The sequence below is a fragment of the Loxodonta africana genome, chromosome 2 (genome assembly GCF_030014295.1).
Source record: "Loxodonta africana isolate mLoxAfr1 chromosome 2, mLoxAfr1.hap2, whole genome shotgun sequence".
Classification (NCBI taxonomy): Eukaryota; Metazoa; Chordata; class Mammalia; order Proboscidea; family Elephantidae; genus Loxodonta; species Loxodonta africana.
The window spans coordinates 199,198,531-199,224,091 of NC_087343.1; the positions used below are offsets into that span (position 1 = coordinate 199,198,531).

Genomic DNA, 25,561 nt, shown 5'->3' on the forward strand with positions numbered 1-25,561 from the left:
ATGAGTGCCCTGACAGGGAACACAAGAGAGAACCCCTGATGGAGCAGGAGAGCAGTGGGATGCAGACCCCAAATTCTCATAAAAAGACCAGACTTAATGGTCTGACTGAGACTAGAAGGACCCCGGAGGTTATGGTCCCCAGACCTTCTGTTAGCCCAAGACAGGAATCACTCCCAAAGCCAACTCTTCAGACAGGGATTAGACCGGACTATGGGACAGAAAATGACACTGGGAAAGAATGAGCTTCTTGGATCAAGTAGACACATGAGACTATGTTGGTATCTCCTGTCTGGAGGGGAGATGAGAGGGCAGATGGGGTCAGAAGCTGGCCAAACGGACACGAAAAGAGAGAGTGTAGGGAAGGAGTGTGCTGTCTCATTACGGGGAGAGCAATTAGAAGTATATAGCAAGGTGTATATAAATTTTTATATGAGAGACTGACTTGATTTGCAAATTTTCACATAAAGCATAATAAAAATTAAAAAAAAAGCTGTATTCTAGACTCAGATCATTACAATAAGACTTTTCTCCTCATGAAAGTCTGGCTGGAAACCTAAGAGCTGTGGTGGCCTTGAGGCAATTCTGTGCCTGACAGGGCCAGCCGGGTCGGGACAGGACTGGACTTCTGTCATTCCTGACTTCACCCTCACACTTGGGGAGCCAACATCCCCCAGCCCAATAATCTTGATCACCAAAGCCTTCTCCACGAATGTTCAAACATCCAAAAGCTCTGATGATCCAGCTGAAAACTAGTGTCCTGAGCATGGGGATCCCTGGTCAGATTTCAGGGGGCTTGTGAACCTGGATGTAAACCCTGGTGGCATAGTGGTTAAGAGCTACTGTTACTAACCAAAAAAGTCGGCAATTCAAACCCACCAGGTCCTCCTTGGAAACCGTCTGGGTCAGTTTTGCTCTGTTCTATAGGATCACTTTTAGGGTCAGTAGGAGTCGGAATCCACTGGAGGGCAACTGGTTTGGTTTTTGGTTTGATGAACCTGGATGAGAAAAATAACCTTAATTTAGCCACCCTTCCCATGACAAATGAAGGCAGCAAAAGTCAGAAGGATTAGCAGGAGCTGTGCCTTGAACTCCAACATGTACCACCGATGTTCTGGAATCATCCGACAATTGTTGCCCACATCTATGCGCCTCAGCACTTTCCAAGCGGCAGTAGCGATGAAATCCACCTCCGGATCTTGTTTTTTGAGTTAATAAAGAAGCACCTATGCTGTATTTCACAGTTTTCAACACAGTTGGTTTCCTTTTATGTTTTTCTCTGTTTCCTACTTCCAAGGTCCAACGAAGGGGCAGCCGACAGGAGGGATGGGAGCCGTAGGTCTTTTCCAGGAGCCCTGGGACAGCCCACCGGGCACCCTCTGCGCCGCCCCCCACCCCTCTGGCCTCCCACTCCCTCCCCCGCCCCGGGTCGGTGCAGCGACGCAAGTGGGCACCAGGGGCGCTGCGAAGCTCGAGGCCAGTGGGCCTGCCAACAGTTCGCGCAGCTACTTGTCCGTCCCGGGCCCTGCGAAGGACGCTTCCGGTGGTCAAAAGCCAGGCGTTGGCCCGTTAGGCACGGACCCTACAGCTGAGAGCAGGCTCCGAGAGGACCGGCACCCTGGGGCAGCGCGCGAGACTGGCGGCCGGGGGCCCGCGGAGCTCTTGGAGCGCGCACACCCGGCCCCCGCTGCCGCTACTGCTGCTCTTGGGGCTGTTGCGAGAGCGCGCGGCAGGTGAGGGGGATGAACAGAGGTCGGTGGCGGGGGGAGATGGGGACTATTTTTTCATTCGAGCGCGGGCGCTGTTGGGGGACTGATGGAGAGAACGGCTGAGAGTGGGGAAACCAAACCAAACCCGTTGCCGTGGAGTGAATTCCTAAACCCGTTGCCGTGGAGCGAATTCCAACTCATAGCGACTGTATAAGACAGAGTTGAACTGCTTCCATAGAGTTTCCAAGGAGCGGCTGGAGGACCCGAACTGCTCACCTTTTTGGTTAGCAGCCGCAGCTCTTAATCACTGCGCCACCAGGGTTCCGTGTGGGGAGGACACTTCCGGGATATAGGGGAATGGTGAAAAAAAAAATTCTTTGTTTCTTTTTTTTTTTGAGATGCGGCGCTGACCAGGACCTGGGGGGCGGTGTCCGTGTGTCCCGGGCCCGGGTCTCGGTGAGAGGCCCTGCGGGTGGGGACCCTGGCACACCGGCGGGGAGCTGGGGAATGGTAACGCACCCCGGGGCCCAGCGGACGCCACAGGGTCCGGGGGGGAACCACCGTGAGTCCCTCCAGAGGACGCCGCTCGCGCTCGGTCCCCGGGGATGGGCCCTCCAGAAAGGGCCCTAAGGAAGCTGGGCGAAGGGAGGACTGTGACTGACATGCCCCCTTCCACCTAACTGGGCCAAGCTAAGCTCATCTTAGGATCGCTTTGGAGCTTCTTGTCCCATTGGCGAGTCTCTCGGTTTGTCTGGGGAGTCTCGGAAAAAAGACCCCTGCTTCTGAGGCCCCTGGCGGAGGTGGAGGGTGATGGGGTGATAGGGATTTCTGCGACCTGGTCCAGTTTCCATTCTTTCCCAATTTCGGTTCTGCCGGGAGAGCTGGCCGGCGCAGGCCGCAAGCCTGGCGGCATCCAGGATTACCCTCCGCACTCTCCCCAGCCGCACACGTGCCGGCTGGTTATTAGTGCTGGTAAGGAACAGTGTCTACTACCATGGTAGTTATAACAGCTAGTGTGTGTCGTGCCACGCTCTGTTCTAAGTGCTTTACATCCATAAGGCCATTTCGGCTCTCAGGACTTTTCGGTTTACAGATGACAGGGTTAGATTCCCGACAGTGCACTTCATATGCATAACATGTCGTTATGTTGCTGAACACTAGAGCTTCAAACTAGGGTGGACTCGGATAAAAGACCTGTCGATCTACTTCTGGAAGTAAGACAGTGAAAACCCTACGGGATCACAACAGTCACATACACAACCGATCGTGAGAATGGGCAAGACTGGGCAGTGGGCTTTGTTTTGTACATGGGTTCTCCTGAGTGAGGCCTACTGGGGGGTGCCTAACAATAAAATAAGGCCCAGAGAGGAGGCTGGGTGGGACACTGGGATCTAGAGCTGGAGTTCTTAACCTTTTATGTGCCATGGACCTATTTTCAGAATTTTTTTTTAACACATAAAATGAAATACACAGATTACATAGGAACCAAATAGGATCCCTGGTAGCTCAATGATTAGTCGCTTGGCTGCTAACCACAGGACAGTGGATCTGTGGGAGAAGAAACTTGGATCTGCTCCTGTAAGGATTACAATCTAGAAAACCTTATACCCGTTGCCGTTAAGTGGATTCCGTCTCATAGTGACCCTGTGGGGCAGTTCTGCTTTGTCCTATAGAGTCGCTATAGTCAGAATCGGCTTGACAGTGCACTATAACACCACCAAAAACCAAAAAAAGCCAAACCCATTGCCATCCATTTGATTCCGACTCATAGCAGCCTTATAGGACAGAGTAGAACTGCCCCACAGAGCTTCCAGGGAGAGCCTGGCGGATTCTAACTGCCGACCTTTTGGTTAGCAGCCATCGCTCTTAATCACAGCCCACCAAGGCTTCAATAACAACACAGAGGAACCCAGTTATATTGCAATAGTCATAAAATTATTTTTTAAACTAAAAAAATAAGTTGGTGATAAGTTCTACACATGTTTTTCCTAATTTAACAATAAAATGATGGGTTAAATAGCAGCAAAGCTAATAACTATTGAAATTTGGAAGTAGTAAGGAGGGTAACAATTGTCACATGAATTTAAAACACCTGTGATTTCTTTTGGGCACCAAGGCACAGGTCCTGCTAACCATACTTGCTTTGCTGCCTCCATTCATCACGGGAGGAAAAGCTAAATTTCAGCTGCTGCTGTTGTTGGTTCCAATTCACAGCGACCCTCTGTACCACAGGATGAAACACCACCTGGTCCCACACCATGCTCACAATTGTTGTCATGCTTGAGCCCATTGTTGCAGCCACTGTGTCAACCCATTTCCTTGAGGGTCTTCCTCTTTTCCACTGATCCTCTACTTTACCAAGCATGATGTTCTTCTCCGAGGACTGATCTCTCCTGACAACATGTCCAACGTATGTAAGATGCAGTCTCGCCATCCTTGCTTCTAAGGAGCATTCTGGCTGTACTTCTTCCAAGACAGATTTGTTTGTCCTTTCGGCAGTCCACAGTATATTTAATATTCTTCACCAACACCACAATTCAAAGGCGTCAATACTTCTTCAGTCTTCATTATTCATTGTCCAACTTTTGCACGCATATGATGTGACTGAAAATACCATGGCTTGGGTCGGGCACACCTTAGTCTTCAGGATGACGTCTTTGCTTTTCAACGCTTTAAAGAGGTCTTTTGCAGCAGATTTGCTCAATGCAACGCATCTTTTGATTTCTGGACTGCTGCTTCGATGGGTGTTGATTGTGGATCCAAGTAAAATGAAATCCTTGACAACTTCAGTCTTTGTTTAGCATGATGTTGCTTATTGGTCCAGTTGTGAGGATTTTTGTTTTCTTTATGTTGAGGTATAATCCGTACTGAAGGCTGTGGTCTTTGATCTTCATCAGTAAGTGCTTCAAGTCCTCTTCACTTTCAGCAAGCAAGGTTGTGTCATCTGCATAGTACAGGTTCTTAATGAGTCTTCTACCAATCCTGATGCCCCATTCTGCCTCATATAGTCGAGCTTCTCGGATTATTGCTCAGTGTACAGATTGTGTGGGTATGGCGAAAGGATACAACCCTGACACACACCTTTCCTGATGTTAAACCACACAGTATCCCCTTGCTCTGTCCCAGCAGCTGTCTCTTCATCTGTGTACAGGTTCCTCATGAGGACAATTAAATATTCTAGAATTCCCATTCTTCGCAACATTATTCATAATTTGTTATGATCCACACAGTCGAATGCCTTTGCATAGTCAATAAAACACAGCTGAACATCCCTCTGGTATTTTCTGCTTTCAGCCAGGATCCACCTGACATCAGCAATGATATCCCTAGTTCCACGTCCTCTTTTGAATCCTGCCTGAATTTCTGGCAGTTCATTGTCAATATACTGCTGCAGCTGCTTTTGAATGATCTTCAGCAAAATTTTCCTTGTGTCTGATATTAATGATATTGTTTGATAATTTCCACATTTGGGAATAGGCATAAATATGGATCTCTTCCAGTCAGTTGGCCAGGAAGCTGTCTTCCAAATTTCTTGGCGTAAACGAGTGAGCACTTCCAGCACTGCATCCGTTTGTTGAAACATCTCAATTGATAATTCCATCAATTCCTGGAGCCTTGTTTTTCGCCAGTGCCTTCAGTGCAGCTTTCACTTCTTCCTTCAGTACCATCAGTTCCTGATCATATGCCGCCTCTTGAAATGGTTGAACGTCAAACAAGTCCTTTTGTTATAATGACTCTGTATTCCAGCTGATTTCAGCTAGAAGTTAGTAAAAATATAGGTTATCTTTTCCCATCTGAATTGAAATTCCTGAACTCAAATTGTTGTCTCCAGGTTAAAAACCCCCGCCCTTCTTACAGACCCTCCCTGGTGTGAGAATAGGCATACACAGGTGACTCCAGGTCTGCATGATGGGAATGGGTATGTACACACAGGCTCTGTAGCTGTGTGGGTCAGGGCTGTCCAAGGAAGCCAGGATCACCAAGCCAAGGAGAAGGTAAGAAAAGGAGGGATAAAATCTTGCCTGTTCCAAATTGTAGGAGGAAGATGGCTAGGGCGGGAAGGTAGCCAGGGGTTCCTTGCAGGCCCTCTCCCAAATGCTTCTGGATGCCAGGCCAGGAAGGTCAGGCTTTTCCCTTCAGGAGCTAGGGAGTGAGAAAGTGACATGGTTAGATCTGCAAAGTAGACAGTGGCTTTCAGGGAGCAGATATCATAAGTGCTACTCGGGAGTATGACAACAATATTGTTACTATCCCCGTGGTGAAGATGGAGAAACTAAGGCTCCAGGAGATTAACTGGCTACCCAAGGTCACACAAATATGACCAGTTAGGACTTAGATCCCAACAGGTTGGGGCCTTAGCTCATGCTACCTCTGGGAGAGCAAGGTAGGGAGTCATGACCAGGTGGGAGGTGAGAAGGTAGAAACAGGCAGTGGTCCTTGGAGTCAAGAACACTAAAGATGTATTAATTAGAGATTAGATGATTACAAAGTCAATGGTGGCAAATGCTGGAATCGGGCTGTGAGGGATGAAAGCAGGATGAGGGGACTACTCATGGTGTCTGGCCTGGGCATATGGTCGGGTGTGCCACAGCCATTAACAGGACTAGTGGGCATGGCAGGCTAGAGGGAGGAGGTGCTGAACCCATGTTGGGCACATTGAGGGGGATCTTCCTATGGGACTTAAAGGGCTCGTGGCCTTTGAAACTTCTGGTTTCCCTCCTACCGCCTTCCTCGCTCCTCTTCAGGTACCTCCAAAGGCCCTTCTCACTCTGTCTCCCCCTTCCTGCCCTCCATGGCAGTCTCATCCTACCGCAGGACTCAGTGTCCCCTCCATCTGACCACAGCCACGTTCTTGCTCCCAAGCTCCAGTACTTATGACCTCTACCTACTTCCTTCTTAGCCCCTTACATGCGTTGATTTGAAAAACGCTTCCAACAGCAGCCTCATGCCAGGCACTATTTTAGGCCTTAATCATACCTACTGAGTTAACGCCCACAACAGCACTTTTCACATGGAGAAACTGAAGCACAGAAAGGCAGTGTAGCCCTTTGTTTCCTCCCCAGACTCTTCTGCATTTGCAGCCTACCTTTGATCTTGATTTTTCTGAACACACCACAGACTTTTACTCCAGGCATTCCCACTTGCTAGTCCTTCTGCCTAGAGCAGTTCTTCTCAAACTTTGCTGTGGCGCAGAATCACCCAGAGGACTTGTTGGACTACAGAAAGCAGGGGCCCCACCCCCAGAGTTTCTGATTCAGTAGGGCCATAGTGGGACCTAAGTATTTAAAGTTCAAACAAGGTCCCAGGTGATGCTGATACAAGCAGGGACAACACTTTAGCATAAACCATTCTTCCCTCCTCACCCCACCCCACTTGCCCAGTAAACTCTTTTTTTTTTGGTGAGATTTCCTCCAAGTTTCAGCTTACAAGACTCCTGATCCCTATCCTCTCTCGCCCCAGTGTGTTCCCCAGTGCCTGGCGCCTCCTGCCTTCTAACGCTTGTCTGACCCTGTGTACCTTACTGGACTTGATTGTTGAATCGTCCCTCTTTCCTGCCAGACCAGGAGCTCCCTGTCTTTCTTTGCTCATGCCTGTGTCCCCACACAAATCAATGCCTGGCTTGTGGTAGGTGCTCGGTAGGTTATTTGTCAAATGAATTAAATTGCAAGGGGAGAGGTCGGGGCTTGGACATGCAGGTTAGGAAGTTCACAGCACACAGCTGACCATTAACACCAGAGGAACAAGTGAGTATGCTGGACAGAGCTGAGGGCAGCGCCAGGAGGGTTACATATATGCATTACTGGGAGCTTTCAACACCTGCCAGTTTCCAGGCCCCACTCCAGACCAGCTAAACCAGTGTCAGTGCAGAATTTTCAAAGCTCCCTGGGTGACTCTAGGGGACAGTCGGGGTGGAGAACTGCTGGCAGAGATGGGAATGGCCCAATAGGGCAGGCAAGATGACCGAGTTCAAAATCTGGCTTTCCTCCTGTCTAAGCCAAGATAACCATTGCCTGCCTCACAAGATTACAGTGAAGACTCGTGAATTAATACTTGTAACACTCTGGAACAAATCCTAGCACAGAGTAACCACTAGAAGCTTTTGTTAAATAAAACAGCAAGGCGCAGAACTTAGCCCTGTGGACTTTGCATGGAGGGAAAGTTTCCAGTCACCACTGAGGCAAGCCCCAGTGTACAAATAACTTCAAATATAAGAGTCAGCGCAAAGCCAATTCCTACTAGGTGGAGGTCAAATACATACCAGATTTCCACATTCTCTAGGCTGCCAGACCACTCCATCCCTGACACCACTCTTTCTCTACTCAGTACTCTTCCCTCCCTAGTTTGGGTTCAACAATTCTTGCAACATCTCACAGAACTCACGAACTATATTTGCAGATAAGTGGTATTTTAAGGAAGTAACAGGGCACAACTCAGGATCAAGATCAACAGGCTGCAACTCAGGATCAGAAAGCATGTAGGCAAAGTCTCCCTTCTTCAGTGGAGGACAGCTCTCTCAGCTCCTTTCGGTAGTGCAGGCCTCCTCTCAGCCCCCTCGGGACAGGCTTCTCTTGACCTTACCATCTGTCAGCATCAGCTCTGCCATTGGGCCCCTCTGGGCCTGTCACCATCCTCAGTGTTACAGCCCTTGACCCGTGTTGCAGCTCTTTTAGGAGATCCCTTGTCTCTTCTGTCTCTGCTTCTCCTCTCTCTTTGCATCCTTCTGCTTTTCCCTGCTGCTTCTCTTCCTACTTCTTTCTGTCTGAAGAACCTCTGTGGTGTTGGCTGCATATATACACAACTCCTTGTTACTTTCAAGGCATGGCCTTCCCTATAGTGGGGGCAATCCCATCTCAGTAGGCCATGGACACTTCATTTGCATAGCAGGCTATAGTCACCTCATTTGCATAGTCCATAGTCACTTTGTTTGCATTGGTACATTGACCAATCCCTGCAAGATGCGTACCAATCACAGAACAGGCTGTAGCCCAGGACCAGACAAAAAGGTTGTTTACAGCTTACCCAGAAAATGTCAGTCAACCTAAAAAAAAGTGATTAATCCCTGGGGTAGAAAACTAGGGCAAAGGTAACTCCTCAGGGCTTAGGGGAAAACTCTCTCAAGCTGTTTTTTCCAAAGAACCACGGCAAAAGGCCACATAAAGGAAGTCATTTCACTATAACCAGTATTCCTCTTCCCCTTTCTTTGAATGTGCCTCTCATTGTCACTTCATGCCATCTCTGCCATCTCTCCCACCAGTCAACAAGGTTGTGTAGGATATTTATGCCTGGAGATTCATACTTCTCTCTCCCCATTTACCCTTGCAGAGAGTCCCTGGGGGCTGCCTGTGGTGGCTGATGGCCCAGCTTCCTTTGCAAAGGAGGTGATGGCAGAGCTGGCCAGTCTGGAGTTAGAAAACAAATCATGGCCTAGAGGTAAGACCCCCTGTCCCATCTGCAGAAGAAGGGGCAGGAATGGTGGAGGCCCAGAGCCTCCAACCTGTAGGAAGAGGGAGGGTACATAGTCTGGGAGTCTGGACAGACCATCTGAGGTTGGGAGGTGGGGGACACAAGTGGCCAGAGCCTCTAGAGGGTGCCTGGGGCTGGGGCCTGGCCTACAGAGGGCTGGCCTTCTCACTCAGGCAGCTTGCCAGCCCCCCATCCCTAAGCCCCCTAACCTCCTCCACCAGCTGTCTCCATCCCTTACGTACCACCACCTTCAGAATAGGAAGAGGAAGGCTAATAAGAATAGTGATATCTGTAGAGTCCTTTCTCCATGTCCATATTTCTTCCTTATATTCATGATCTTATTTAATGCTCACAGCACTGCGGAAGATTAATTGCTCCTACTTTGCAGGTGTGGAAACCAAGGCCTAGAGCTATTAAATGGCTTCCTCAGTGCCACACAGGTAGAGAGTGGCAGTGCCAAGAGTATTGTGGGGAAGTGGGGCAGACGCAAAATAGTCTCCTGGGGAGGTGCTGGGGAGGTACAAAGCATCTCCATCCTCCTCCCACAGTTAAAAGAAGAGGGAGGTTGTGCTTAAGGGTGACTGCCCCTTATTGGGGGCAGTGGCCCAATGACCAGGAAGGGATAGTGGGTGGCTGATGACATAGACAGACCCTGAGGCAGCAAGAGGCATGTGACCAATTCCTTAGGTAATATCACCACCAGCATGGTTGCCATGGAGTCACCAACTCATGGTGACCTTGCGTGTTGTACAGTAGAACTGTTCCATAGGCTTTTTAAGGCTATGACCTTCCGGAAGCAGACTGACAGGCCTTTCTTCTGAGGTGTCCCTGGGTGAGTTCAGTTAGTAATTGAGCGCTTAACCACTTTGCACCACCTAGGGACCCCTGGATATATCACAGCAGGAGCAAATTCCCCAGGATATTTCATGCAACCCCACTTCCTCCTGCCTTAATCCCATAGTGCCTGACACTGAACCATTGGTCACCTCCATCAACCCAGCAGGGAGGGTGGCACTTCCAAAGCCAGGGGAAGTGATCTGATGATAGCTTCCTTGGCTTCTTTTGTCCCCCTCTAGGCTGGAGCCAGAGGCATGGTGATCTCCCCTGGGTTGGGTCGTGAGCAGGTGGGAGTCTAGGCCTACCTGAACCTCTTCCTAGGGTGTGGACAGTGTCCGAGCCCCCACGGAGAGCAGGCTGGGCTTTATCTGATAGGTGGAGCAGACAACAGTGGGATTTTCAGGGAAGGAGAGATGGCCCCTCACTGGGTATGTGGAAAACAGTACCTGGAAGTCAACTGTGTGAGGAGGCCCCGATCATGAACTTGTCCTCTAAACGGGTTCCTGACACCCAGGATGAACACCAGATGCCAGAGCTTTGGCTATGGGTGGAAGCAGTCCAGGGCAGAGCAGAAGTCAAGGCCAGGAACCAGAGCCCCCACAGCACGGAGGGCTAAGCCAAAGGCTATATATTCAGGCTATTCCAGATACCATCTGGACGGCGCTGGACAGGATCCAGGATTCAACCACTTCTTAAACCTCTACTGCTACTAGACTCAGTCACACCACCCTTTTTTTTTTTCTTCCTACATTATTGCAGTATCCGCCAAATACCGTAAGCACATTTCTGCCTTAGGACCTTTGCACTTGTGTTTCCTTTTGCAGACCTATAATCCTGTCCCCCAGATCTTTGCATGCCTGAGTCCTTTGGGTCTTTACTCAAAAGCCTCCCTTTTGGGTAGGCCTTACCTGACCACTCTATCTGAAATTTAAAACCCCTCCCCTAACATTTCACATTTCCCTGCTTTATTTTTTTTCTCATCAGCCCTTACTGCTGTCCAGCCTATCATACATTTTACTCATTTATCTTGCTTATCACGTAAGCTTCCTGAGAGTAGGGATTTCAGGCTATTCTGTTCATCACAACATCCCCTGGCCTAGGAGAGTGTCAAACACACCATAGGTGCTCAGAAAACATTGCTGAGTTGGGGGGATGGCGTAAGTCATCACTGGGCCATATAGTCTGGGTTTTCAGGGTGGACAGGGAGTCCCAAGATATGGGAAGACCTGAGCTGGCTCTGCCTGGGGAGGGTAGAAAGTGCGAAGGTGTTGTGGGGAGGGAGGATGCTCATCTGTCCCAGCCACACAGTTTCACCAGAAGTGTGTTTACTAAAAGGGTGGTGTGACCAGAGGCCTCCTGGAGAAACCCTTAAGCCCCCTGGGCGTGCATTCTTGCCTTGCCTTTCACTACTGCTGTGAGCTTGACAGGTGACCTTGTGTCTCAGTGGCTTAGCTTCCTCATCTTTCATAGACAGTTAACAATAGTGCCTACCACACAAGGTTGTTATGAGGGTAAACTGAGCCGACATTTTGTAAAGTTCTCAGAATGGAGCCCAGTATATAAGTGCTTTAGAAGTGTTTTGTAACTTTTAAAAATATTAAGTGGCCAGACTTCCTCTCATGTTTAATCAAAAACACCTTGTCATTAAAGGAGCTAAAATGAAACATTAAATATTAAATAAGTCATGCATATGTATTAATGGAATAGCCAGGTGGTTCATGTTGCCACCTTTGTCACCAGTCCTGGCCTGGAATCAGGAGGGCTTCCTGGAAGGAGGGATACCAGAGCTGCAACCTGAAGCATGAGGAGAAATTGGCCCAGAGAACGGGGAGGAGAGCGCTCGGGGCAGAGGGAACCAAAGGTGCAAAGGCCCAGAGATCTGGGTCTGATAGAGGGCCTGGGCAAAGTTAGGTATGGCCAGACAGTAGCAAGGAGGTGGTGAACAGAGATGTTAGTGTGGAGATGTGTCTGACTTGTTTCTTTCGCATTTGGATATTCAACCCTTGAGCACCTACTGTATGTTGGGCACTGTTCTGGGTGCTGAGGAAACATTGGAGAACAAACTGTACAGAAGTCTGTGCCCTGGAGGATCTGACCTTTGAAGGGGAGAAACAGATTTTAACAAGTTAAACGAGTAAAATACATGGTCTGTTCAGTCAGAATTCGACTCAATGGCAATGGGTTTAGTTTTTATAGAAGGTAGCAGATGCTCTGGAGAAAATATTGCCGGGATGGGAGTTAGGGTTTAGTAGAAGTAAATATTTAATACAGTGGGCAAAATTAGGAAGGCCTCAGTGAGAAAGTAACATTGGAGCAAGACCCTTGTTTAAAATGAGGTAAAGGTAGCAAGCCATTGATATCTCTGGCAAAGGTGCAGTCTTTTTTTTTTTTTTTAAATGAAAGATAATTAAATCATGAGAAATGGACATATATTTTACATTTGAAATAAAATGGAACAAAAATGCATATATGCTCAATGGTTAAATGTGAAATCCTACATATTCACAGTTAGTCTGTTTCTTTTGATTGAAGTCTTCTCTCAGACCATTGCTCTTTCTGCAGTTTCTAAGACTGAGACTAATTATTAATCTTGGATTTACAACATGGCTCTTTCTTTTCTAAGCAGAGGATGACATCATCCTTCCCCTCCAGTTGTTTCTACCAGATAAACTGTCACTCTTAACCTATCACTCCACTGCCATGACAGCCTCAGTCTCACAATGTCCTGGCCTGGTCCCTCTGTTTCACCGTCAGCTGGCCATTCATTTCTGTAATCCAGAGTGTCCCTCCGTCTCACATTCATAAACCTGCACAACGGGAGCCTAAACACACCTTTAACATGATGATTTGACTCCTAGTTTTACATCTAAACCCTCCTCAAATGCTCTCATTCGTAATTACACCATATTGTAGGTGTGCTGAATTTTTAAAGATAACAGCATTTGTTTTTACAGCTTGAGTCAGGACTGGCTGCTAATGGATTTCGTCTCTAGGACCAAACAAATTGATGAGTGTGGGCTTGAGACAGCGTTTGGACTTAAAGAGAATAGAGATGGCCTAGCAATGTCAGCAGTGGGAGCGGTAAGGGAAATCAAGACGCTGCCAACTTGGCAACAAAAATTTAAGATCAGAATGATGGCTGGCCTTTATCGGGCATCTTTGGGGAATGAATAAATTCACACAAATTAAGATTCCAAACAACCAGGTTTTTTTATTACTTCCTTTTTAATTGTTAGGTGGGAAACCAGATAATCCCACTTACAGAAGTGAATGTAAAGTACGGGTAAGTGAGCCCTGAAAGAGAGTCTGAGAGACTTTCTAGGCTTAAAGTCCACAAGCCTTAGTGCGTGAACTTTGGCTTCAAAATTGTATTGCTTGGTTGATTGTTCATTTAGACTATTGACAATTTGGATGCTCTTTTTTTTTATTTTTAAACCAAAATTCCCAGTTCTTGATCCTGCTGATAACCTGCCTGGGTAAGTTTCCACTCCCTCCACCTCCCATCCTGCCACCAGCCCATCAATCCAGTTCCCAGTGCAGATCCTGGCAGTTGCACACGAGCCTGAGACCACACCCATGTTTCCACAGGGACCCACTCTCTCCGCTACCACTACCTGGCCCTGTCAGAGCCAGGCCCGGGCCTCCCCCAATTTCTGGCTGTGGGCTATGTGGACGACCAGCCCTTCATCCGGTATGACAGTCGCGTGGGCAGGGCCCAGTCCCAGGCCCCGTGGATGGTGCTCGTGGACACCCAGTACTGGGAGAGGGAGACCCAGAAGCAGAGGGGCTGGGAGAAGGTGCAGCAGGTGGAGATGTGGACCGTGATGGGCTACCACAACCTCAGCAGCGGTGCGTCTGGGCGGGGCGTCTCGGAGGACTGGCGGGGCGGGGCAGGACGTCAGGGCTACGGTCGGGCGTCTGGGCGGGCTGTCGGAACGGGGCGGGGCCGTCAGAATGAGAATCCAGGGCGGCAACGGGGTGTCTGGACCCGCTTGGCGCGTTTGGACATCTGGGCCCGCTGGCGGGGTAGGGCGGGGCGTCAGGGCAGCTGTGGGGCTTCCCAGCAGGCTGGCGGACCAGGGCGTCCGGGAGGCACAGCGCCAGTCCCGCGTCCCTGCTTCTCACCTCTGTTCTTCCCTTTCCCCTCTTTGCTTTTGGAGAGGGGGTCCCACTCTCTCGCACACTGTGGACGCTAAATCTCCAGGCAACTCATGCTTGTCCACTAGGGGGACAAATGCTGGTCAGCCTCCTGGACAGGCAGGGAACCCCTTCAGAGGTCGAGGCTTCTGATGCTGGGCATTTGAGTCTCCTCCCGCCCTAGCCAAGCAGGGGAGAGAGAGCTTTCAAAATCGGTTCTGGCTCCAGCTGCCATCCCACGGGCCAGCGTAACCAGAGTCCTGCCGAGCTGGGGGCCCAAGATGCCAGCCCATCTCCTCATCCTTGCCTCCCCCTCGACTGCCCAGGGTTCCGTGTCTCACTTCCCACCCCCTCCAAACGCTTCAAAACGCACCCTTTACATTTCCCTTAGCCACTATCTCTACCAGATAATAAGAACTAGGCAGACAGCTGAAAACCTGGGTGAAGAGTGAGACAGACGCAGGCCAGGCCCCTGCTCTGTCAAATCGATTCTCAGTGAGACACAGGGCATTTCTCTCAGCTTCTACTTCCTCAACTCTGAAATGAGTGGGCTCGTGCCCACTGCCAGGGATGTTGCAAGAATTGAATGAAGTAGGGTGTGGAACACAGCTTGTTCACACTGCACACTATGAGTGTTAGTTTATCCTCTCACTCTGTGCTGAGACACCCAAATGATGGAACCAAAAACCATAGGTCACCAGAGGCCTCAAAGAAGTCGGGCATAAGGGAGTGAGATGTTCCTGCCCTGACCTGGGTCACGGAGCAGTCCCGTGGCTGGAGCTCAGGGGAACCAGCCCAGAGCCTCCAGGATAAACATGAACAGCCACCCCTCCACCCTCCCCACCCCCCATCTTTCCCACCCCCATATCACCGTGATAACAGCCAAGCTTACCAGTTTTCACATTTTAACATCTCTGAAATCAGGCTGTATTAGTCTTACCCACAGAGGACATCTTACACTCATTAAAATAAAACAAAAACACCATTGCCCTCCAGTCCATCCCAACTCACAGTGACCCCATCTGTTACAGAGTAGAACTGAGCTCTGTGCGGGGGTTTTCTTGGCTATAATCTTTATGAAAGCAGATCACAAGGGCTTTCGTCCGTGGTGCTGCTGAGTGGCTTCAAACCACCAACCTTTTGGTTAGTAGATGAGTACAAACTGCTTCCGCCATCCAGGGACCTATCTTACATTCATAAGTGGCAGATTTTTTTTTTTTTTTCTATCTTAGTGGCATATAAAATAACACTGTGTCTTAAAGTTATGGAATTGGGTGTTCTTCCCAGATAAGAAAATGGGGGTGCAGAGAGGCCTGGCAGGTTGCTCAGCCCTAGCTGTTCGTGAGAATTACCTGGGGAGCATTTAAAAAAACACTGATGTCCTGCCCCTCCACCGCTTCAGAGGCCCCGTGGTAGTAGCCCCTTGCTGACCATTGCCATCTTGCTTGGTGTATCCAGGCAAGCACAGCGCTCAGCGTATGTTTGGCTGCGAGATTCAGGAGGATGGCCGCTCCAACAGTTTCTGGCAGTTTGGCTTCAATGGGCAGGACCACCTGTCATTGGACCTGGATACACTGAGCTGGGTGTCAGCCCATCCTGTGGCCTTACGAACAAAGCGCTGGTGGGAGACAGAGCGCTGCTACGCCCAGTACGACAAGGCGTATCTGCAAGGCCTCTGCCTCACCTCGCTGCGCAGGTACCTGGAGCTAGGAGGCCAGAGTCTGACTCGCACAGGTAAGGACATTAAAAAAAAAAAACAAACCCATTGCTGTTGAGTTGATTTTGACTCGTAGTGGCCCCACAGGACAGAGTAGAACCGCCCCACAGGGTTTCCAAGGATCGGCTGGTGGATTCAAACTGCCAACCTTTTGGCCCATGGCAATTGAAAAAGCAGTCCCCATGCCTCACATGTGCGAGCGCCATCGACTTTACAGATAGGCCTGTGAGGGTGGTGAGAATAGACTGCCATCCACCTCTCAGAGAAGCCTCCAGAGGCCCAGAAATGCAGCTGACTAGCAGCATAGCAGGACGAAAGCCCCAACCTCTTACTGTCAATGCGGTGCTCTTGACCCGGAGTGAGGAGTTCTGAGGTCTCCTCTGCCGCAGTGTGGTCTTCAGTAGTTAACCCCTTAACTCTGGGACTCAGTTTCTTCATCTGTGAAATGAGTGGGTTAAACCAGGTAGCTCATGAAGTTTGAGGTCTAATGTCCTGTGGTTCTGCTCCTTGGGAAATTGTCCCAGTGGATGGCATCTATCACCAGGCCAGTCCCTGGACCAGAAAAGCTGAGGCCCCTCATCCCCATCCCTTCCCACCCCTACCCCTCCTTGTGATAAACTTGCTGCTCAGGCCCCAGGCTCATTCACCACAAATGTCCTAAACTTCTCCTAACCCTAAACAGCAGGGCTGGAGATACAGGAGTTACATGTCTCCAAGGCACAAGAACTGGGACCGACAGTAGGGAAATGGGTGCTTGGGGATGCTGAGGAGTGGAGGAGGCCTTTTGGGCTGAGGTAGTCAGGGAGGCTGCCTGGTGGGTGGAGCTGAGTCAGAGCACCTAGCATACCATTCATGGTTTTTGACTGAATTGGGAATGTGAATCTGCTGAGACAATAGGGAAAACACTCCTAGAAAGGAAGACAAAAAGGAGGACAGGACAAATAAAGTCAGGAGGAAATGATCTGATTATGCGAGCAGACGGTGGTGGTTCAGAGCTCAGGCGCTGGAGCCCAGTCTCCTCAACCAGATCCAGGCTCCATGACTTGCTGGCTGTGTGATCTTAGGCAAGTAACTTGCCCTCTCTGTGCATCAGTTCCCTCCTCAGTAAAATGGGGATGGTAATAATAGTACCTGCCTCCTGCAAGTACCATATCGGTGTGTGTTAAATAAGTGTTGAACTCTCAGTCAACACCAGGCTTCATTCTAGGCCCTTTACTTGAATTATCTCATTAAGTCTTGGAACAATCCTGAGAGGAAGGAACCATTAATCCCCATTAAGCCTTGAGAGACAGGGGTTAAGGGGCCTCCCTCAGGTTGCACAGCTAGAAAAGTGTCGAGCTGGGTTGCAACCCCAGGCTGTCCGACTGCAGGACCCACACTTTAGCCAGCCTAGTTCTGAGGTCAGGAAAGGGTCATGTAAAAATGGCATGGCAGAGATGTCTGACCTCCTCTAACTTCACAAGGGGAAAGGAGAATCAAGAATGGCCACACAGAACTCACAGACAATATTCACAATTATGAAGTTTATTAGGAAAGGAACAGGTTGCAATTCAGGCTCAGGAATGTTCAGGATACAGTTCTTTAATCAGGACAGCCACTTCTCAGCTGTGCCCAAAGGCATGCCTCTCTCTGGCCCCTCCGCCTCTGTCCCACTCCGGCAAGTGTTACAGAGCTCTGTTAGCTCTGCTGATAAGTGCTGGGGGCACCCCACTCTACCAGTAAGCCTCAGTCTGAAGGTGTTCAGCTCTCTGGCTCCATGGGTCAGCATACCCAACTGTAGCCACCTTGCTCTTTGGGCCAGGAAGCCCACCACACCACCTCCTGCCAGTCTCCAGGTTCGGCTGCTTCTGCAGCTGCTGTTTCTCTGCTACTGCTTTTCACCATCTCTCACTGTCTCTGGTGTTACAACTCTCTCTCTCTTAGCCTCCTAGGTCTGGAAGGTCCCAGGACAGGTATCCCAGGTCCAAGGGACATGCTTCACTCCTAAAACCCAGTGCAGTCGAGTCGATTCCAACTCATAGTGACGTCCTAGATCTTCTTTTTTGGTGGTGGTAGGCACCCCCACTGCTCTGGGATTGACTACTCTTTTAAGCCTAACAGGATGGCAAGACTGATCAATCCCCTCATTAGTGTTCCATACACCTTATTTGCATGGTCTCACTCCCACAAGGGTGCCATACACCTTATTTACATTATTAGCAAGCTATCCAATCCCCTTGGTGGGCCACAAGTACCTCACCTGCATAATCCTCACCCAATCATTTGGTAGGAGTTTAAAAGACTATGGCTAGTAGGGCCATATTAAGGAATTTACTGCACCACAGATCATAACCTTGCCTTCATGTTACAAACATTTATTAGGTATCTACTGTGTGCAGGAAGTCACAGGGAAATATGCAAAGCTCTGAGAAAACTCTAGGGTCACTGTGGGAAGAAAGGGAGCAGCTGTGTCCGTACAGGAGCCAACAGCCCCAGTCAGGACCCTCTTCGGGGGTTGGGGATGGGAAGTCACACCTCCCATGTGGGAATTCTCAGGACAGTGCCTCATTGGGTCAGTTGCTGATGGGTCCCCTGTAGCTCCCCTGGAGAGAAACCCTAATCCCCACATCCTACCTGTCCTCCACCCCTGGATGATGGCAGAGGCACCCAGGATAAAGACGTGGGGATTAGGATGGGCAGAGAGTAGCTGCTCACCAGCCTTTCTCCCCTCCTCCTCCTCCTTTACAGAGCCACCCAAGGTACAGGTGACATGGCACATAGGCCAGGATGGCAGGGTCACACTGAAGTGCTGGGCCTTGGGCTTCTACCCACAGGACATCTCCCTGAGCTGGTGGCTGAGGGGAGAGGAGCTGGCCCTAGAGACTGAGCACGTGGAGACGCGTCCCAGCGGGGATGGCACCTACCAGAAGTGGGCAGCCGTGCAGGTGCCTGCTGGGGAGGAGTCCGGGTACACCTGCCACGTGCAGCACCCGGGCCTGAACCATACACTCACCATGACCTATGGTGAGGAGTCGCAGTTTGGCTGAGCAGGGGGAGAGAAGGGGTAGAGAGGAACCCCACAGCACCTGGATGCAGCTTTGTGGCTGGGGGGGGGACACCCCCTCTTCTCTGCCTTCCTTAGAATCACCGTCTCATCCAAGACTTATTGCCGACTTGGTTATCTTCAGCATCCTGGTCACCATATCCCCAGTGGCTGCAGTTGTGATCTGGATCAAGAAGAAACCTTCAGGTTAGTGGGAAGAAACAAAGGAGTGGAAGGCATTCCTGGCTGGTCCAGCCCTATAGGGAGGAATATTCTGCTCTCCTTCCTCCACCCAGAACTATTCTCACCAGGGGAGCAGCAGCTTCTACTGAGATTCCCCTGCTTCCCCCCCTCAGAAAAGCCCTCAGCCCCGGCACCCCATCCCGCATCCAGACACCTCTCTCTGGACCCTGTGGATCCCACAGTCTCGGAGAGACCACTGGGCGTGACTTTGGAAAGGGTTCAGAAGGAGAGGGAGTGGGACAGTGGCCTAGGGGCCACCTCACCTTTCTCCCCTTCTCTGCCCACCACCAACCTAGTATCTTGTTCTGTGTTCTTTTTTTCCCCACAGCCAGGGATAAGGAATCTTACCAGCAAGCCCCAGGTGATTTGTGGGATGGGGAAGGGTTGGGGAGAGGAACCCCTAGGGGCTGGAGATGCTCCCAACCTATGACTGAGATGCCTTAGAACCAAAGATGGGGGCGGGAGGAGGAGGTGGGCTGCACTCCCTGTCTGTAACCCCAGTCTCAGCCCTCTGCCCCATCGAGCTGTCCTGGACCATCCCCTGCAGGGTAGAGAGAGAGGAGCGAGCCCTGACTGTGTGGGAGGGCGTGGGGATCACTCTGAAGAGCCACTACCTGAATTTGGAGGAGCACCTGGGAGAGGGCCAGTGTCACCTCCATCCTTTCTCTTTGCAGGTGAAGAGGACCTCCATAAATCCCAAAGCACCTCAAGAGTAGTGACTATTCAGCATCTCTGCTGACCAAAGCTCACTGTTACAAGACCTAGGAGGTGTTTGGAGGGGGCCTGGAGACCACCAAGCTCTTCTCATCCCATCAGCCTGGTTTCAAGTGGTCTGGGTCACTGAGTTAAGCATTGTCATCTTCCTTAAGTCCTTTTAAAAATCCAGTTGTTTCCTGTTGGGAGGGTGGGGAAGAGGGCAGTAGTAATCATTCTGCAGATACATTTGACACTTGACAATTTGCAGAACGATTTCATTTAAGTGTAAATCGCACTTGACTCTTGACATCCTGTAAGTTTGGCGATGTTATTCTCATCCCCACTTCCCCAACATAGACACCAAGGCTTAGGGCAGTTAAGGAAGAATCAGAATACTAGGAGTTATAGGGCGCATCCTACATTCATATGCCAGCAACTGGAAGAATCGCCTCTTTTTATAGATATGTTCTTGTATGTATGTACGTATGATCTCCTTTCATAAAAAAAATAAGAGTGTTGAGGGGTGTGGGGGGGCCTGGGAGGTAATGAGTATATGTGGATGTACGTAGGGGTGTGAAGGGGTAGAGTTGACTGTCCGTGTTTGTGTGAGAAGAAAATCATCCAAATTTCTTCAGCTAACCCTGGGCAGCTAGAGGATGAGAAATGACACGGTACATATTTTGTACAGGTTTGAATTTTTACAATGAGCACCTGTTACTTTTACCATAAGGAAAAGACCTTTTTTGCTGTGTCCTGTGGAAATGCTTTAAGTGTGTGATCTGGGGGAAGGCCCACCCTCACCTTGCCTGCATTTTCAGCAAAGCAGAAACCCATGTCTGCTTTGTGAACAAGAATCTCTGTGGGGCTACACGTCTTTGTTTATTTAGAAAGAGTCACAGCCTCAGTCACAGGCCGCATGATGCATAAAGCCTGGGATTCGGACACAGAGGAGGTGAGAGCCCCGGGGAGGAAACCTCCACTGTCGTGAGTGCCCAGAGGACCTCAGGGCCAGCTCGTGCCCTCTCATCCACCCAGGAGGAAACTTGAGGCCAATCCCTTCCAGGGCATCCTCTCCCTCTCCCACCCAATTCATTCCTGCCCCCAGAGAGCCAGCTTAGACCCGAAGGCATGAGGGAACCTCCGTGTAGGAACTTCTGAAACTCCGTGTCCTACAGCTCTGACAGAACACAGCCCAAGGACATGAGAGACTTTTGACTCTAGAAAAAGTTTCAGCCTGCTTTGGTGGACTGCATGACCTCAGCAGCGAGCTGTCAGATTTTATTGAAAGACGTGTCTTAAATGTCTCTCTCAGTGACACTGTCACAAACTGTGTATACTGTGCTGATTGATCATGTGCCAAACAGGATTCTAATCACTTTACATGTACTGTGCAGTAGAATTAATAACGCTGTGCTACAGGGGAAGGAACTGAGGCCCAGAGAGGTCAAGTGTCTGTCCCAGGGTCCCACAGCCCTGAGAGCCGGGATGTGAGGTCACACAATCTGGCTGCAGTCTGGGTGCCTCACCACTGAACCAAAAGCCTCAATTACCGCTGCACCATTCTGTAAAAGGGTAGGTAAGTACAGATCTACAATCCCTTATCCATAATTCTGAAATCCAAAAACCAGGTTTAATTTTGGGATCAAAACATAACCCAAGCCGAAGTCACGCTATTCATACTCTATTTGCTCCCTTTAGTGTGCCTCTTCACAGTTTTCTGCAGAAATATTTATGTATTTGGTTATGGGGTATCACCCCATGCCCCTCTGGAAATGTTAAGTAATATCCAGCATCTGCATTTCAGTACTTTCTAAAGTCCAAAGAATTCTAAATTCAGAAATAGGTCTGGCCCCAGGGATTATGGACATGTATTAATAAGGTTTTGTAGTAATAAACATGTTTTACTTTGGTTGGTAGAAGCACAGTTGTCTGGCTGTACCATATGACTGGGATCCTGGCCCAAGGCAGGTCTATCCCCCCACCACCAAGGAGAAGTATGAGTACCCAGGTGGATCCTCAGGGTTCCTTCAGTCCAAACGTACTTAGGGCCTCCTGAGCAGAAGAGGAATTTTCTTCCATGGGGGCTTCAAGGTGTTTAGGGAAAAACAGGTTGGAAGAGGTGTTCCTGGCTGGCCACATCTCACTTCCCAAATGGTACAGCTGTGCCATTTTCTGTGCTGCTGCCCCAAGACTTCAGGCTCCGCAGATCCCCAGACCGCAGCAGACCTTACCCATCTCCCACCGCCAGCCTTGAGTCCTGCCCAGACAGGCACAAACCTTCGACCCATGGGTTACAGGGCTTTTTTGATGAAGTTTTGTAGAACTGAAGGGAGCCTGAGACAGAGGCACCTCATTCCACTGTGTCTCACTTCTGTGAAATGCGAGCCTTGGGCTGAATGCGGTGTTGAAGTTCCCTTCCAGCTTTGCACTTCTCTGTGTCCAGGACCCTGAATATCTATGGGGCTTTGGGATGGTAGAACCATCTCTCCCAGATAAGGAGAAAGGGCAGACAGGGGTCTTGGGCTGGTACGGTACCATATTCACACCATGGCCCCTACAGGACAGCAGTAGAGCCCAGGCCGCATGCCACCCAAAGAGTACGGTCCCTTCATCTTTCCAATTGACCTCATTGGTAACTTGGTTTAGAAACTGCCTAAGAGCAAGGACCTTGCCCTTTGTATCTGTCCTGGAAATGCATCAGCAAACCCTTGTTTTTGGACTTCCTGGACTTTTCCTCTGGCTTTCCTAACATTGGTCGGTGGTCAGCGTAGGCCCCTCTGTCCACCTAGCCGCCGACCTTCTCCCTAAGGTATGCCATCCCCAAGGAGAGAGCTCCAAGAACAGACTGGTGGACAGGGAAGGCTTCAACCAGAAGTGCCCAAAGGAGAGGGGACAGGGTCACTATACCATTGCCCTTTCCTGGGGGGGCATTCCTCTGCTTTCCTGAGTCCTACTCAGCCCTTCTCCAAATGCAGCAGTGCACACTCTGACTCTTGTCCGGAAGGGCCATCAGAATCTGCCGCCTTCTCCCTCTGCTGCCGTCTGACCCTCGGAGTGTCTGTGTCTCATCATTCCTTAACTGAATTATGAGATCCTTGGTATCCTTCAGGCCACTGCTTTAACTTTCTCCCTTATAGGATAGTGAGTATTCATAAAATATATTTTAGAACTAATGGGGTCCTAGAGAGCACCTCTACAAGCCGCTGATAATTTTACACACACCCTCACCCTATTACGCTGCTTCGCTCTGTTGAAGTTGTGCAGCCTCTCTCTTACAGAATTTACCATTGCTTATGTAAGGTTTTTTTTTTTTTTTTTGGTTTTTATGTAAGAGTCATTTCTGCCCAGGCTGGGAGCTCTCTAGAGTGCACATCTTTCACTCATTTAACACTCACCCGGCTTATATTAGCCTACGTCTCTTGCACCTGCCAAAATGAGGGTGAACATGATCTGACCACCACCACATACCAATTAGTACATGAACCCAGGGGTTTGGAGTCTAATTCCATGGAGGGGATAACAAGCCTGGAAAGCATGGAGGTCCCCTCTGACGCATTTCTGTTTACCCTTTTTATGGTGTTATGGAAGAAGGCACTCATTGTTAGGTGCCGTTGAGTGAATTTTCAACTCATAGTGACCCCATCTGACAGAGCTGAACTGCCCCATAGCGTTTTCTAGGCTGTAATCATTCTCACACGGACCTTCTGAGTGCATTCAAACCTCCAATTTTTCAGCAGCCAAGCACTTAACCATCGTGCCACCAGGGCTCCTTTTGGCCTCATTTCCGTCTCCCTGCTTAGCCGTGGCTGGTCAGCAGTCTCAACCAAAGACAAGTGCTCCAGGCCCAGTTGAACCAGCCTGAACACCTGCCTCTCTCCAGTTCCTCCTTCAGCCACTCCTGCCAGGAGAGAAACGTGTGAGGGGACAGAAGGCAAATCCAGAGGGAATTCATCTTAGCCCTGAGTGTCCCTCCACAACCACCACAGTCTCCTGAGTGGGCAGGCAGGCAGGCAAGTGAGGAGGATTCTGAGCACTTTTGGAAACTGACAAGTGGCCTGAGAACCTGGCAGGGTCATGAGGGCAGCTTTGCAGGGGGTCTTCCTCTCTGTCCCCAGATGGAAGACTCTTGGGGAAATCAGCATCCTCATCCAGCAGGGCATAGACTTTGTGTCCTGAGGGCTCTGCCACCTGGCTGCACCTGAGTACTGCTTCTTCCCTCAGCCCTGAGCAGAGCTGGCACTGGCTCAACTCCAGGAGCTCCACCCACAACCTGCCCCTCACTCCCCCCTCATCCAGCCTTCCAAGCCCAGTAATCACCCCTACCCTGATTTCCCCACAGTGCAGGGTCTGCCGTGCAAGGGGGGCAGGCCATGATCTTCTCTACTAATGGATCTAACTCAGCTTTCTGGTCCTTAAGCAACCCTGAGATACATCCACACTGTCATGGATTGAGTTATGTCCCCCAAAAAATATGTGTATCAATTGGGCTGGGCCCTGATGCCCGGTATTGTGTGATTTTCCTATATGTTGTAAATCCTACCTCTATGATGTTAATGAGGGAGGATGGGCAGCGGTTGTGTTAGTGAGGCAGGACTCACCCTACAGGATTGGACTGTGTCTTAAGGCAATCTCTTGAGGTACAGAAGATAGAAGGGGGGGGGGGCAGCGTGCTCATACCACCAAGAAAGCAGCACCAGAAGCAGAGGGCGTCTTTTGGACGTGGAGTCCCTGAGCCTGAGAAGCTCCTCGACAAGGGGAAGATTGAGGACAAGGACCTTCCTCCAGAGCTGACAGAGAGAGAAAGCCGTTCCCTGGAGCTGACACCCTCAATTTGGACTCGTAACCTACTACTACACTGTGAGAGAGTAAATTTCTCTTTGTTAAAGTCATCCACTTGTGGTATTTCTGTTACAGCAGTACTAGATGACTAAGACACACACTATTGGCATAAATGTCTCCCCTTGACTAAGGTGGTGCAGCGGTGAAAGCATCCAACTGCTAATTGAAAGGTTGGCAGTTTGAAACCGCCAGTGGCTCTGAGGATGAAAGATGAGGCAGTCTGCTTCCCTAAAGATTCAAGGCCTTGTAAATCTTATGGGTTGGGGTCACTATGTTACCGCAATTTCGTGAGTTAGAGCCGCCTGCCGCAAATAGCCAATTCTTGATACAGGTGAGGTAGAGTTTTATTAGATATACCAGTATACGGAGACAGAGGGGAATGATCTCCTCCTAAAGTTGTCTGTCTACCCAGACTACTGATGGGTTCAGGTTTTTAAGGGAAAAGGGGCCGTAAGTTTTAGGGACTTGTGGAATGTGCACTCTCTTCTGTTTGGTTTTGGTGGTCGTATCTCAAACATGTTGATCTTTTCCTGCCATTATCCCATCAGCTCAGGGGGCAGCTGGCGCCATCCTTCGTCTTATTTGACAGGGTTAGATCAATATCACTTGTTTTCCACAGTCTTAGAGGAAACATTGGTTAACAGTTAACCAATTGGGGAGCTAACATCAGGACCTTACTTGGAGGCAGGAATGGGCTAGGGGAGGGAAAGAAGAAGAAAGAAAAAAAAAAATTGGCTCAGGTGCTGAGCAGCCTGTTTCAACTATGAGTCAGAATCAACTTGAGGGCGATGGGTTTTTGGGGGAGGGTTTTGTAACTACTGTGGAGTTTAGTCCCAAATGGGCAACTTTTTACCCAAAAGGCAACCAGATTTATGGGAATTTCAGGCAGGAAGGAAGTGG

The 25,561-nt window shown here is 49.8% G+C and overlaps 1 protein-coding gene across 9 annotated transcripts; it reads left to right on the top strand.

Moving 5' to 3' along the window:
• Positions 1 to 1,458: 1,458 nt before the first annotated feature.
• Positions 1,459 to 24,711, top strand: LOC100669340 (H-2 class I histocompatibility antigen, Q10 alpha chain-like). Of its 9 annotated transcripts, none has more exons than XR_775801.3 (9): positions 1,459 to 1,730; positions 9,030 to 9,137; positions 13,596 to 13,856; positions 15,603 to 15,878; positions 18,589 to 18,864; positions 18,983 to 19,090; positions 19,455 to 19,487; positions 19,801 to 21,398; positions 23,557 to 24,711. XR_775801.3 is itself a non-coding variant. In XM_023552079.2 (8 exons), the coding sequence occupies exons 2-7, from the start codon at positions 9,089 to 9,091 to the stop codon at positions 19,462 to 19,464; spliced, it is 1,026 nt and encodes a 341-aa protein (XP_023407847.1). In that variant the 5' UTR covers positions 1,459 to 1,730; positions 9,030 to 9,088; the 3' UTR covers positions 19,465 to 19,487; positions 19,801 to 24,711. The 9 variants fall into 9 exon arrangements, 7 of the variants coding, with proteins under 7 accessions (XP_023407847.1, XP_010591301.1, XP_064135316.1 ...); XR_010321035.1 differs by having other exon boundaries at positions 23,560 to 24,711; XM_023552079.2 differs by having other exon boundaries at positions 18,937 to 19,090; positions 19,801 to 24,711.
• Positions 24,712 to 25,561: the final 850 nt, after the last annotated feature.